General features: G+C 33.6%; 2 protein-coding genes across 3 annotated transcripts in view; one reads left to right on the top strand and one right to left on the bottom strand.

Annotated features, from left to right (window-relative positions):
• LOC107795885 (protein CHROMATIN REMODELING 20) overlaps positions 1-980 on the top strand; it is a 45,974-nt gene extending 44,994 nt beyond the window's left edge. Inside the window, exon 25 of one of the 2 annotated variants that reach the window (XM_075228198.1) lies at positions 312-980. In XM_075228198.1, coding sequence (XP_075084299.1) covers positions 312-477 — 166 coding nt within the window. In that variant the 3' untranslated portion in view covers positions 478-980. The remainder of the gene's footprint in view (positions 1-311) is intronic. The other variant, XM_075228197.1, reaches the window with a different exon arrangement.
• A 314-nt stretch (positions 981-1,294) lies between these two features.
• Positions 1,295-5,021, bottom strand: LOC107795886 (hypothetical protein At1g04090). Its single transcript, XM_016618592.2, has 2 exons — positions 4,467-5,021; positions 1,295-3,150 (listed from the first exon to the last, which is right to left on the bottom strand). The coding sequence occupies exons 1-2, from the start codon at positions 4,594-4,596 to the stop codon at positions 1,544-1,546; spliced, it is 1,737 nt and encodes a 578-aa protein (XP_016474078.1). The 5' UTR covers positions 4,597-5,021; the 3' UTR covers positions 1,295-1,543.
• Positions 5,022-13,535: the final 8,514 nt, after the last annotated feature.

The following is a 13,535-nucleotide window of genomic DNA, read 5'->3' as shown; positions in this document are numbered from 1 at the left end:
AATGACCCATATTTTTGACTTAGGGTTATATGATGAGCTGCTGCTTCTCCTCTTTTCTGTTTTTACTTTCTTTAGGTGTTCTCTTTTTTATTAATGCAGTGGTTGTGAGCTAAAACCATAACCTACAATGTCTAATGGGTTAAAAGACATCAAGACAGCTGTCTGTACTTGTATATTTGTCGGGATGGTCTTTTGCAGCGAAGCATTCAAGCTTTTGATTTTCTTTCTAGGTGTACTTATTTTACTGGGGCAACCCATTTTAGTCGATAAGTCATCACTTACTTCATTAATAAAAGAAGAATGTTTAATAGGTTACTCGTTTCTTCAGTTGGATTGCAAATTATCATTTGCACGAGAGTCTCTTGCAAGAGAACGAGGACGAAAAGCTATCAAAAGAAGAGCAGGAAATGGCGTGGGAAGTGTACCGGAGATCTATTGAATGGGAAGAGAGGCGAATTTCTCCTGATGAACCCGTAGCTGAGCGTCAGCATGTCTCTACTTCTGAATCATTGCCAAAGCAAAAGCCAGTGGTTTCCACCGCCACCCTTTTGCCGCCAGAGGACAGTAATCTTGTATTTTCAATGGGGAGTTCAAGATGCCGTTTGGTACCAAGGAAGTGCACAAACTTGTCACATTTGCTTACACTTAGAAGTCAAGGAACCAAATGGGGTTGTAGCACTGTTTGTGGGGAATGTGCTCAGGAGATAAGTTGGGAGGGCCTTAACAACAGGGATGGCAGATCAGCAAAGTGATGCTGTCTATGTATTTATACTAATTATCTTCTTTTTGTTTCCAACTTTTGTTGCAATTCAATATAAGTTTTAGGGGTGAATAGCATTCTGTTTCATGTTTCAGCCATAGTTGGATAAACAATACTCCTTTTTGGATAGGGTAGTAGAAGATTTGCCTTTTGTAAAGTTAAAATGTTGTCATCAATTGTATTTTGATTACAGAGAGGAGAAATGTCTCTTTTGTCCAAACTTGTTGTAGAGCTTCTTGTTTTGCAAAGAAGAAAAACCCTCTTTTTCTGCTACCACTTGCAGCTTTAAACAGTTGAATGCAATTACAGGATGTGATAATGTGATGCCTATTAATGTCATTTTATTCTAAGTTACTGCTGGATTCTCGTTGCCTTTATGTTCTTTTAAGTATATCCAGAACAGAGCATGTCTGTTTAGTTGTGCATGTTTTCTATTCTATAGAAAGGGAAACTTCTTGTTCTAATTTCAGCCTTCAGTGTGCTGCTGATTTATGCTGAATAAATCTTGCGCAACAACTTGAAGATGGGTCTTAATTAGTTTGTAGATCTTGAATTTGATTACTGTGAAAATCACATTAACCATGCAAATGTATGATTGCTGTTACAATTTACATAGAATTGGATAATCCATCAATATAGATACAATGGATACCCCTAAGCTGGGATTTTCATTAACCCCCAGTATAGCTACTACTAGCAGCTTTCTCGCAATCCAATGTATGCAAAAAATGGTGGGGTATTGGACCAATTCAGTAATAGGAGCACAAACACATTGCCTACCCACTACCATCTCTCATCCCCCAGCCAATTGTCCTTTTCCTTTGGTCCTGTTGGCCCTGCTTCACCATATAGTTCAGTTGGAAATAACTCAATGAGACTCTCCACTGAAAATCTCATAAAAAAGGGAAGATGCTTGATTATTTTTTCCACTTCTGATCGCCCATCGTATATGATGGTTGGACCCCATTCCCTCATATATTGCAACCATGGTGGTTCTGAAACAACTCCCTCTCCAAGGTACTCAGCAGCAATAATTTGATACTTGCTACTAGAGTCTACATGGTATTTGCTACGGGCACAATCGTTCCTCACTCCAACACCGAGTTTAGTAGAGCCCTGAAGATAGCAGCCGGGATGTGGGAAACTTGCGTGGCCATTTCTTGATGCATATACAACTGACTTGTTTCCCTCGATGAACTCCAAGTTGCAGGCGTCTAGCCATTCACCACCACTATGCTCCGAGAAATACACACTCGAGAGCTCACCAGAAAAGTTGCTGATACGGAGTGTATAATGCTCCCAATCACCAACATGCTCTCCTACTTTATTCAAAGCAAAACTCAACAACCCAATCTTAAGGGTAGCCGGTCCATTGAAAGGGCAGAATATCCACATTGCAATATCCGTGAAGGTTCCTCCTAAAGCTGGTTTAACATGAACATAGAGCTCTGCACTCTCAATGTTCCCACATTTGACATTGGTTCGATTTGCATCATCCTTATTTGGCAAATCAAGCCAATATTCACCATCGTTTTCTCCACCAGCAGGCAAGTTTGAGCCTTTAGAGTCGATGGCTATACCGCTATTCCTCCCATCTTTGTAGAGGAGAGCTCCATTAATGAAGAACCACGGGACTGAGGAGGGCAAATAAATCTCATCTGGATGAAGATAAACTGTCGGTCCATAGTGCTTGATGAGCGCATGGATCTGCTCGAGATTGGGCATTGCATGTAGGGAAGAGTCGAGATTTTTCAAGCACGCAATATTATCGAGTTCATCTCCAGAACTGAAGGTTGTACTGCAGAAGAATGTACCAACAGAAACCCCTTTACACAGCATGCCCCTCTTGCAAGGTCTTGTTTTCCAAACTTGAAATTGGTCCCTCGGGAAAATGGAATCTGGACTAAACATCATCTCACACGCCTCACATTTTGCCGTCAGGTCAGCACGGACACATTTAACTTCATCAGGATCAGGTTCATTAGGCTCAACAGATGCCACAAATCCCATAGATTTATAACCAACTGGTGCATTTGGCAACCAAATATAACTGCTTCCATTGTATTGGGAGTCTGAACTCCAAATCAAAGTATAGCTCAGAGGTTTTTGAAGAGCAGGAAGCTTTGAAGATGAATCTTGGACATTGTCTTTTGGGTTATGATTCACAGATAAGTCTTTGGCAGCAAGAACATAGCCAGTTAAGTGCTCACCATCTGGCTGACAGTAGTGACCGAGGCTTGAAAATCCTTGTGGAATTTCATCCGGCTTATAAAAGGAGAAGCAATTTGATTTCCCAAATGATAGGCTGCAACCCCAAATTTTCTTGAACTTGGTGATTTGAACAACTTCAATTTCACCTAAGCATATTCTTCCTGTAGCAAAACCTTTGCCTACAAAAACAGCACCTGTACATTAGCAAACTGAGCATTTGTTGCAGCACTTCTGCATAAAGCTTCTTCATTGAATCCCCTTCTCTTTATCTTTCTAAGAGTCTTTTTTTTAATAATATTTATAATATGCATATTAGAGAGGATTTTCTTCAAAACAAATGAAGAACCAGCTGCCATTAAAAGCAAACAAGAACAAGAAATCGACCCCCATCCCCTGAGCCGGCTGAAGCAAAGAGGAACCAAAGATCAAACAAGAATCTTGAATCAAATAATGCTCATTCACACCTATATAAGTCCATTACTACTTGGATTTCCTATCTGCAATAGCTCTAGTTTTTTGTCTAACATCATTCAAAAGGAACAAATTGTTAGAAAACAACATAGGAAAACATAATTAGTGTTTCCTAAAACAAGGTCCTAAAATAAAAAATGGAGCAAAACCAAGAATTTAATCCAAAATTTGAAGGAAAAATAAAACATAAAACTAATTCTTCAGCGTGCAGATTTGAACTTCCAAGTAGTCACTATTCCCATTCCAGCCAAACCTTTGACCAAGTTCATGAATAAAACACCATATGTTCTACCATTTCTTAGTAGGAGTGCCCCTATGTTAGCAGGACATTTTGTCCAAGAACAAGGTTTGAGTTAGTACACTCTGAGGTAACCCGGACTAGTAGCAACCGATTCTAGTAAATAAGATATTCTTTCATAGAACTGATTCTTCTTTCTCTCTCCTTTCTTCTAGAGGAATTGAGTCATTCATTTCGGTCTAACTTCCTTACTCCACCCCGGTTTCCCATAGTTTGACCAAGTCTTAAACAGAGATGAACAAAGACTTTCTTTGTTCAAAGTGAACCTTCTTCCCAATTAGTCAAACTCAGAATTAAGAGAAAGAAATAGAAGATTAGAGCTCCATGGAGCAGAAATTTTGTTGGTTAAAAGTGATAAATTCATTTTCTTGAACCATTTGATCATTAAATGAGAATAAACACATACTATTAGTCACATGATCTTCTGCTTCAACTAAAATAATGAAAGAACATAAAGAACTCTACAAGAATTGAGTTAAATTAAAGTTAAAGGAACCATCCTTTTTCTTTTTCAAATAAATGATCAATCATCATATCCACCATTTCTTGAAATTTTTTAAGATACAATGCAACGAGTTACTACTATTTCTGTGTGTGAAAGAGAGAAGAGAGAGGAGAGAGAGAAAGGTCAACGGAGAGACTACTGACAAACACAGCTTCTCATGAAAGAGAAAAATAAGATGACAAAATTGAGAAAAATACAAAAATCATTTGAAGCAGATATACCTTGAGGCCATTTAGGAAGGGGTGAAGGCAAAGAAAAATTGTGAGGTTCAACTGGATAATAATCATCAGAGTCATTGTAATTGTCCCAACACCAACACTCCCTCCCAAACATACTTCTTAGCTTTTTCATCCCTCTTCTCAAGAATTTGCTCCAAAAAAAGAACTCCAAAACCCCAGTTAAATATTTTCTCAAGAATTTGCTCTCAGCTAATCAAGAAGACATAAATAAGAGAAAATTCAGCTTGGTTTGGGGTGGTAGAAAAATATGGGAGGTGGGGTTGATCAATAGACCAGTCTTTCTCTCACTCTTTCCAAAGCCTGTTTTATGGAAGATCAAATTCTCATCTTTGTATGTTTGGTAACAAAACAAGAAGATGGTTTTTTTTTTTTGGTGAAGGGGTTGAGTAAGCTTTAAAAAAAAAGGGAAAAGAGGGGGGGTTGGAGTAAGAAGAGAGCAAGTGGAGAAGAAATATAGAGGTTAGGACTTAGGGGCTGCTGCTTTTAGTATAATAAAGAGAAGAGAAAAAGAAGTTCTACTTGCCTTTGTTTGACGTTGCTTTGTAACTAAAAGGTGTTCCAATATGTGGGGTGGGTGTTAGTATAACTCTATTTATTTACTTTTGTCAGAGGTCTCAGTTCACTTTATTTGTAGCTATCAAGAAATATCTACTCCTCTTAAGTGTTTTAAAAGTTTTTTTCGGGACTTGCTTGTCCTTGGGCAGGCTACTCCGGAACCAAAGTGTGTTTTTTTTTAACTTAAAAGACATAAATAGATTTTAAAAAAAATTATATACTATTATATATATAGCGCGATTATTCACCGCATTATATTTGAACTCAAAAAGAGCGAAAGGTATAACGCATGTATACAGGGCGCTATATTATAGCGCATCCAACACATGCGCTATACCTAGTTAAAAAACCGACCCATTTCCTTCCCCACCAGAAAGCAGCAGCAACCATCCAAACCATTACATTCCAGCCCCCCCCCCCCTCTTTTCCCCCAAACCCCATTTCAGCGGTCCCTCCCCCATCCCACAAAAAGTATATCTTCTCCGTATTGTAGCAAGGTAACACCGGATCTAAGGCGTTATCGCATAGTGGATTGCTCGTTTCGGCCTCCCAATCATCAAATCTTCACTTTTCAAAATTTTTTAAATCGAGGTATTCCGTCTTACTTTTTGGTAAAACTCATGTATAAAAAATAAGTATTAGTTATTTTTTACTGTGGTCTGTGTTTTTTTGTGATTGTTTTATAATTTAATTAATTTATTATTTTTTATCCGGAATAGATTATTTATGTGCTAAAAAATTAGTAAAATAGATAAATTATTATTTTATGAATAATTAATGTTATTAGTTGTTATAAAGAATGTTTATTAGTTATTTTTTACTGTGGTCTACGTTTTTTCGTGATTGTTTTGTGATTTAATTAATTTATTATTTTTTATGCGGATTAGATTATTTATGTGCTTAAAAATTAGTAAAATAGATAAATTATTATTTTATGAAAAAATAATGTTATTTGGATTTTATTGTTGTACGTATATTAATATGTGACTTTATTGTTGTTTGGTGTCCTTTTGTGTTATGTTGTGCCCGTAATTGTAATGTAGTGTCCTTTAGCATAGTAAAACTGATAATAAATTTTAGCTAATGGTAGTTGACTTTGTTCATAGCCTTTTTGAGTAGTACTTTAGTGAAAAATGTGAGAAACTAACATATGAAATATTAATATAGAAAATTTATCAACCTAAGTATCTTTGTAGTTATTAAAATTAATCATTTAATTATATGTTAACCCCAAAAATATCTGAAATAAAGATGATAGTTCAAACACAAACTCCCTCGAATTTTAGTCAACAAATGTAAGAAAATAACATAAAAAACAATAATATTTGTCAAACTAAGTATTTTTATATGAATACTTATTAATTATATCATGTATAGTTATAAAAATTAATTATCTAATTCTATTATACCCAAAAATAGATGAGTAAGAAATAAACATATAAAATAATAAACTAACATATAAAATAATAAACTAACATATAAAATAAGAAACAAACATATAATGTAATAAACTAACATATAAAATAATAAACTAATATATAAAATAATGTAATAAACTAACATATAAAATAATAAACTAATAAACTAACATATAAAATAATAATATAGAAAATGTATCAACCTGGGTAATAATATATTAAAAATATCGATTAAATATTAATATAAAAGATATTGCAATATGTTTAAAGATGTTAAGCAATCAAAAAGAAAAATATTTTAATTAATATTGTTCAATTTACAGACATCGAGGTTCCCCTGTGCATCCCGAACCTTCATCTCGAGAGGTACTGTTGCTACAGGGCAACCATAGGTCTTCATACATCTGGGATGTGGGAGTTCATTAGGGACTACCCATTCCATCCCTGTATAGTTAGACGCCTTCAGGATACGGGTTTCTACATGATCATAGAGATCGGCCGGTTGCAGTTCGACTGGGCATTGATCACAGCTATGATAGAGCGGTGGCGATCAGAGACGCACACGTTTCACCTACCCATCGGGGAGGATACCATCACGCTTGAGGACGTGGAGGTTATTTTCGGGCTGTCTGTCGATGGATTACCTGTGGCTTACCCGCTTGCTCTTAGAGACTATATGGGAGTGCATTACCTGCATATGTTGCAGCGACTCACTAGTTTCCAACCAACGGAGCCGACTGTATTGAGTGAGGCTGTCGTTTGCAGCTGACGCTCGTCCGACAGCATCTGGCGGCAATTGATGCGGAGATTACGGATGATTCACCGCCGGAGGATATAGATCGGCACACGAGATTGTTGTTGCTGCTTATGTTTGGTGGTGTACTGTTCCCGAACACTTCGGAAAACCTAGTGAGCTTGAGATTTCTACATCATCTAGAGCGGCTAGATGATTTACCTAGTTACAGCTGGGGTGCAGCTGTTCTAGGTTACCTGTATAGGCAGATGTGTCGGGCGTGCATGGGCTCCTAGAGAGACGTTCCCGGATTTTTACAGCTGTTGCAGGTGAAAACATAGTTAATTCTTTTCATGATTATAACATACATAGTAAAAAAATACCTTAAATTTTACGTCCACAATCTATATTAGGTTTGGGCCCGGGAGCGGTTCCTGCAGTTCCAGCCACCTCTACCACCGATCGCTCCGGATGCACCACCTCCACCGTTTCTCCCTTTAGCTTGGAGGTGGGTTGATAGGCGAGGCTACGGACGCGAGGTCGAGGCTCGACATCATCTCCACTATTACAGGGATTTGTTTGGATTTGCTTGAAGGCACGCAGGTACATATATACTTAAGTTTACTTGGCCTGACTTTATATGTGTTGCGTTTACTCACGATTCTTGTGTTTAATAAATAGTTCGTATGTGTCCGTTGGTTCATAACTTGTAAAATTTATATCTGATCGGTACCCCCTGTAGAATATATGAGTGTTAATACACATTCAATACATAAAAATAAATACCGTAACACAAAGAAAAATTAAAGTTTACCATTCAGCTCGTGGATTATGTAAATTTGGGGAGAAATTATGTTCTCGCTCCGCATTCTCCTGTGGAGATAAGTTTAGATCTGGTCAAAATCTTTTATCCGGAAGTGCAACTTAACATGACACTGTGGAGAAAAACTATAGCGTACTGAGTTATTCTCCACTACAATCTCACCCCCTAATATAATGAAACCTTAATTTTTTCGCTCTTCGGACATTATGACAAAATGCAAAATAACTAAACGAAAAAATATTTTGGAAGACCTGAAGGATCCAGAATGAATTTTTACCTAATTCTGAAACTCCTTAAATAAGAAAAAAATTAGTCTGGGGGGTACAATAATTGAAGTATAGCGCATGCATGGTATGTGCTATATATTTAGCGCATACATAATAGGCGCTATACCCATATGAATTATTGGTGGTCAGTTAAGTGCGGAAAAATTATTGGCGGGACGGGATATTTTATATATAGCGCGGTTATTCACTGCGCTATACCTCAGCAGACAAATGTGTCGTTAAGGTATAGCGCGGTGAATAACCGCGCTATATATAAAATGGTACACAATTTATTTTTTTACCTATTTGTGTCGTTTGAGTCCAAAATAATCACACTTTGGTTTCAGACTCCCATTAAAATGACATGAGACTCGCACATGTAATTTTCAAGCGTTCGGCTGTACCGGTTGTACACTTTAAACACGTCTAAAGCCCAATGCTCGGGCTCATCCAACAAATCTTACATAAATCATGTGTTAAATTTGCTAATTAGCACAGTAGACCCTCAAAATTCTTTAACAAATAAAAAATTAAAGTTCATCTATAAGATTGAGAGTAACTCAAATAACAAGTTATAATATTGCATATTTACTTACTGAGAATATCGTGAGGGGTAAATATATATTGAATAGTCATCTAAAATAGATAGCCAAACTTTATGTCTTCACTTGCTACTGGCCTTCATATCTTAGTTCTATGTCTCTCAAAATTATTAAACTTTTATTATTTTGTTATCAGAAAGTAAATTTGTATTTAGAGTAGTATTTTAGATTACAGAACTAGTGAAGTTTATTTATTATTAACTTTTAGGAAGGCAAAACATATAGTTTAATAATATTTATGGAGAAATTATAATTTTCTTATTATATAAAAGTAAAGACATTATAGTTGATTTGTATTTCGTAGTAATATTAACATTATCGATTGTTTATGCTGGATACAAACATGCTAGATATTTTATTTTCTATGAATTTTTTAATCATTTGTAATTTTCTTAAACTTTTAATGTGTTGTCTATACTTTTTTTTTGTTATTATATTATTTAATTAATTTATAAATTAAAAAATTTAATGATCTATGGGGCTTACGCTTCACCTCGTAATAGGTAAAACGCCCCTTCTTATGCCCCACTTTTTAAAACACTGCTCTTCTCTTCGGCTTATTTTGCTTGGTAGATTAAAAAAAATTAAATGATTTTTTAAAATCCTTTAATATAAGTTATCTGGCTTAAATCTGTTATAAGAAAAATCATTTCCTTAATTGCAAATGTTTTTCATATTTGTGTAGTCTGCTCCTTCCAGATTTGCTGCTTTTAAACTATTATTCTTTTAAAAATTCGCACAAACCCAAAGGAACTAATGTGCTGCTTTACTTTTTCATGCAAAAATAATGTTGAAATTTAAGTTCCATCACTAAAAAGAAAATACTCTTTTTTTGGTTAAAAAAGAAAGTACTCTTTCAAAACATGAAAAGAAAGTATTCATTTTGGAGTGGGGGTAGTAGGATGGAGAAAGTTGAAAAAGAGTTTTGGAAAATATTTTTTCTTCTCTTGATAGGAAAAATATTTTTATTCAATTGGAGGAAAATAAGTTCTTGAGGAAAAAAATATTTTCCAAAATATTTAAGCCAACTAAACATGAAAAAATTGAAAAATATTTCCTGAAAAATATTTTCCTTCGTACCAAACACACCTTTAATAATGAAATACTAATATTGTTCTCTCTTCTTTGAATATGTATGCTACTAGATTGAATGAGACTTTTTCCAATATTTATTTGCTTTTCTCCTCTATTTCCTGCTTGATAACAGTTGTAAAATAATATTTCGACATAATTTTTCTTGGATGAGTTAAGACAATACGTCCAACATGTTAAAAAAAAAAAGTTGGATAATATTATCTGATTATTTAATGGAGGGTGGACAGCTTCAAAAATCAAACGCCAAAATGATCAATTCAATACAAATCCCAAATACATTTGCTGTAATTGAAGCCACAGGCAAACTTATTAGTGAGTCCAAATTAACTTAAATTTAATTACTTAAGATTATAGTAGTTTATACTTTTTCTTACGCACACAGAAAGGGCCTACATGATATTTATTTGTTCCATTTTGTTCCTCATGCAATTTGTGTGTAACAATTGCTTGAAGCTTTGTTAGAGATTCTTGTATTAAAAAATTACTTATTAATTAAGGTGGTCATTTTTGAGATGATAACTATTGCTTGCAATGATGTAAGACAACTATGAATTAATTAAGAACGTAAACAAAGATCTTTAGACTTCAAGAAATTTTCATAATGATCAATTATGAAAATTTGACAACCAGTTACTCACCCCCTCCCCTTTCTGCCTTTTATTATTATTGAATAAAGACCACGGCTTGAACACTTAGAAATTTCGAATTTGTGACTTGAAAATGTAACTTTTAAGCTTAAGACTTGTGGTGTAAGCTAGAATTTATAATGAGTTATTATCATAGTTAATTCCAAATTGGTCTTGTGATTGACAAAATTGGATGGATAATGCAATGTAATTATGTAACTTTTCAAAATATTATGGACTATACATGATATGTATATGAATTTTGGACGAATTTGATTATTAATATTGTTGGACGAGTTAATAAATAGTGATAATTATTTATAAATTTTGTCTCTTTCGATTGTTGGAGAATTGAATCCATAGTAGAAAATTTCATACTTAAGCTTTTACAAATCATACTCATGTGATAACCTACTCTATAGTTTAATAATTTGACATGGAAATTGCATGTTTCTAAATAGAGATTGTATAGAAATGATTTACCAAACAAATGATCATTTAGATTTTAGATGGATAGATCGATTTTATTTTTTCGAACTTACCGTGTTGTGCCAAGTGTTTGCTTTAAGCGATGTATCAAATATTTGACTTGTTGTATATTTTATTACTTCAAATTGATATACTTAAATTTAGGCGAAATTAAAAAATAGTCAAATTTATAAGTGGTAATTGAAAATAGTCACAGTTTCAAAAGTAATCGAAATTTAGCCACTTTTCATGTAAAGATAAATCTGAACGAAAACACTATTCAAAATCCGGAAAATATTCCAACATAACATACTAAAGTTCGAATTTTTTTACATGTGAACTTGCAACATAATATACTGGTCCAGCATAATATCCTGAAAGTTCATACATAGGTGCTCCAATCTCCAGTATATTATGCTGAAACTTTCTGTGTTGCAGCAAAATAGTGGCTATTTTTTAATGACTTTGCAAACGCTGACTATTTTTCAATTACCAGTCCGAAAACTGGCTAGCCCGTGCTATTTTCACCTTAAACTTAGTACCGAATTTTTAAAACTTAAGGTGAAATTTAATTTATTTTGTGCAATCATTAGATTCGTTAAGATGGTAAAACATAAAATCACAAGTAATATATATAAGGCCCAAAAATAATATTAGAAGTTGATTTCCTTTCAATTTCGATTTTTCTGTTTTTTTTCTTCTTGTAGACATGATAAAATCAACAAAATATAAAGAAATAAAAAGGACACAACTTTGTAAAGTTCAGAGAGTACTTGAGAAGATCTTTGTGATAACTTGTAATAAGAGGATTAATCAACCACAGTCCACACATTTTTGGTGAACTTTTCAATCTTGGTGACTAATTTGGTACATGTGAAAATGACTTTGTATTTTGTAATTTTATGTAAATATTATCATAATTCTTATTTAATTACAATTATGAGCCTTTTGGCATCGTATGTATCTTAATCTTTTATTTAAAAAGTCCTGTTATTAGTCATATTCATGTATGTGACAAGCATTTTAAAACAATATTTGGTTAAAATTGAAAAATAAAGTAATTGAAGTTGAAAGTGGGGGAAAATATGTAAAAGTCTGTATATATGTATGTTATATACGCGTATATATTATCATCCTACAGTATCAAGTGCTAGTATAAGCCCACAAAATATCAATTTTATTAGTTAATTTTCTTTTAAAATTTTAATTGGTCAAATCATTATCTTAAATAAGATATAAGATAGATAAACCCAAAAATAAAACATGAAAAGATACAAACAAAAACATGAATTTAAATAGTATTCAAATCATTATAATAACTGTAGTAGAAGAAGGACCACACATTCTATGTTGAACTTTTCCATCTTGGTGTCTAATTATTTGGTCAAGAATGCTTAGTGTACATATGAAAATGACCGTCTTTCCATCTTTATGCAAATATCTACTATTGACGTCGTACTTATAGTTCTATTGGATTGTGTGACATTAGTGAAATGTTGAAACGTACTACACCAACTAATAGGCTTTAAAAGCTGACCAATAATTAGAGAGTGCAAAATGTACAATCCACTAGTGGACATTTACACTCACAATTATTATTATATTTTAAAAAGGTAAATCCGAGAGAAAGAATCTGCAGCTTCATAGTCATAGAATTCGTTCATGCAATTACAATATCGTAGTAGGGAAACAACTATTTCATTCATTCTATTTTTTATATAACATTTTTGCCTTTTCATAACATTCTACTTTATTTGATACAATTTCAAAAATAATACTAATATAAGTAAACCACACATCAAGCGTCTGCTTTTACGATTAAGATAGAGATATTTACCTATCTATGCTATATTATAAACTTATTTACCCCTCATAGAAAGCTTATTACTTAATTACATTAACTTATACAATTTATTATTTATTAGACTCCAATTTTATCCATTTTAGACTTCATTCTTCTCTATTTTTCTTCTCCATATAGATATTTTTCTCTCCATTCCTCTTCGATACGGCTTTTGCAGATTAACATGCTCGGAGCTTTGAAGAATGATGAAGAAAAATGATTCAACTAGTTAAAAGCCATCGAATACATACATGAAGCACCAATACAAATGGATTACCTGAACCTTTTTAGATGAATAAACAAGAAATTGTCAACATGAGTGCGTTGGAACTAAACTGAAACTAATTGATGGTATAATTGAAACTAAACTGAAACTGGTCGTGTATACATGAGGTTAAACTCCATTGATTGCCATTATTTTTAAATATAATAAAGATTAGAATCATATTGTTATTTTTATAAGTGCTAATGTTTATAAAGTTGTGGCATTTTACAATCTTACTCAAAAAGTATTGTGTATGTCCTTTGATAATGCTTCTATCAATATTGCTGTTATCTCACTATTAAAACTGCATTTGAGCCCACCACTTGAGGACATTTTTTACGTTAGATGTGCATGTCA

Source organism: Nicotiana tabacum, chromosome 13, assembly GCF_000715075.1.
Source record: "Nicotiana tabacum cultivar K326 chromosome 13, ASM71507v2, whole genome shotgun sequence".
Taxonomy (NCBI): domain Eukaryota; kingdom Viridiplantae; phylum Streptophyta; class Magnoliopsida; order Solanales; family Solanaceae; genus Nicotiana; species Nicotiana tabacum.
This window is presented reverse-complemented; position numbering and strand designations above follow the sequence as displayed.

Coding starts and splice junctions, on each gene's coding strand:
- LOC107795886 (XM_016618592.2), bottom strand. CDS start 4,596: ATGAAAAAGCTAAGAAGTATGTTTGGGAGGGAGTGTTGGTGTTGGGAC. Junction 3,151..4,466: donor CCTTCCTAAATGGCCTCAAG/GTATATCTGCTT, acceptor CTGTTTTTGTAG/GCAAAGGTTTTGCTACAGGA.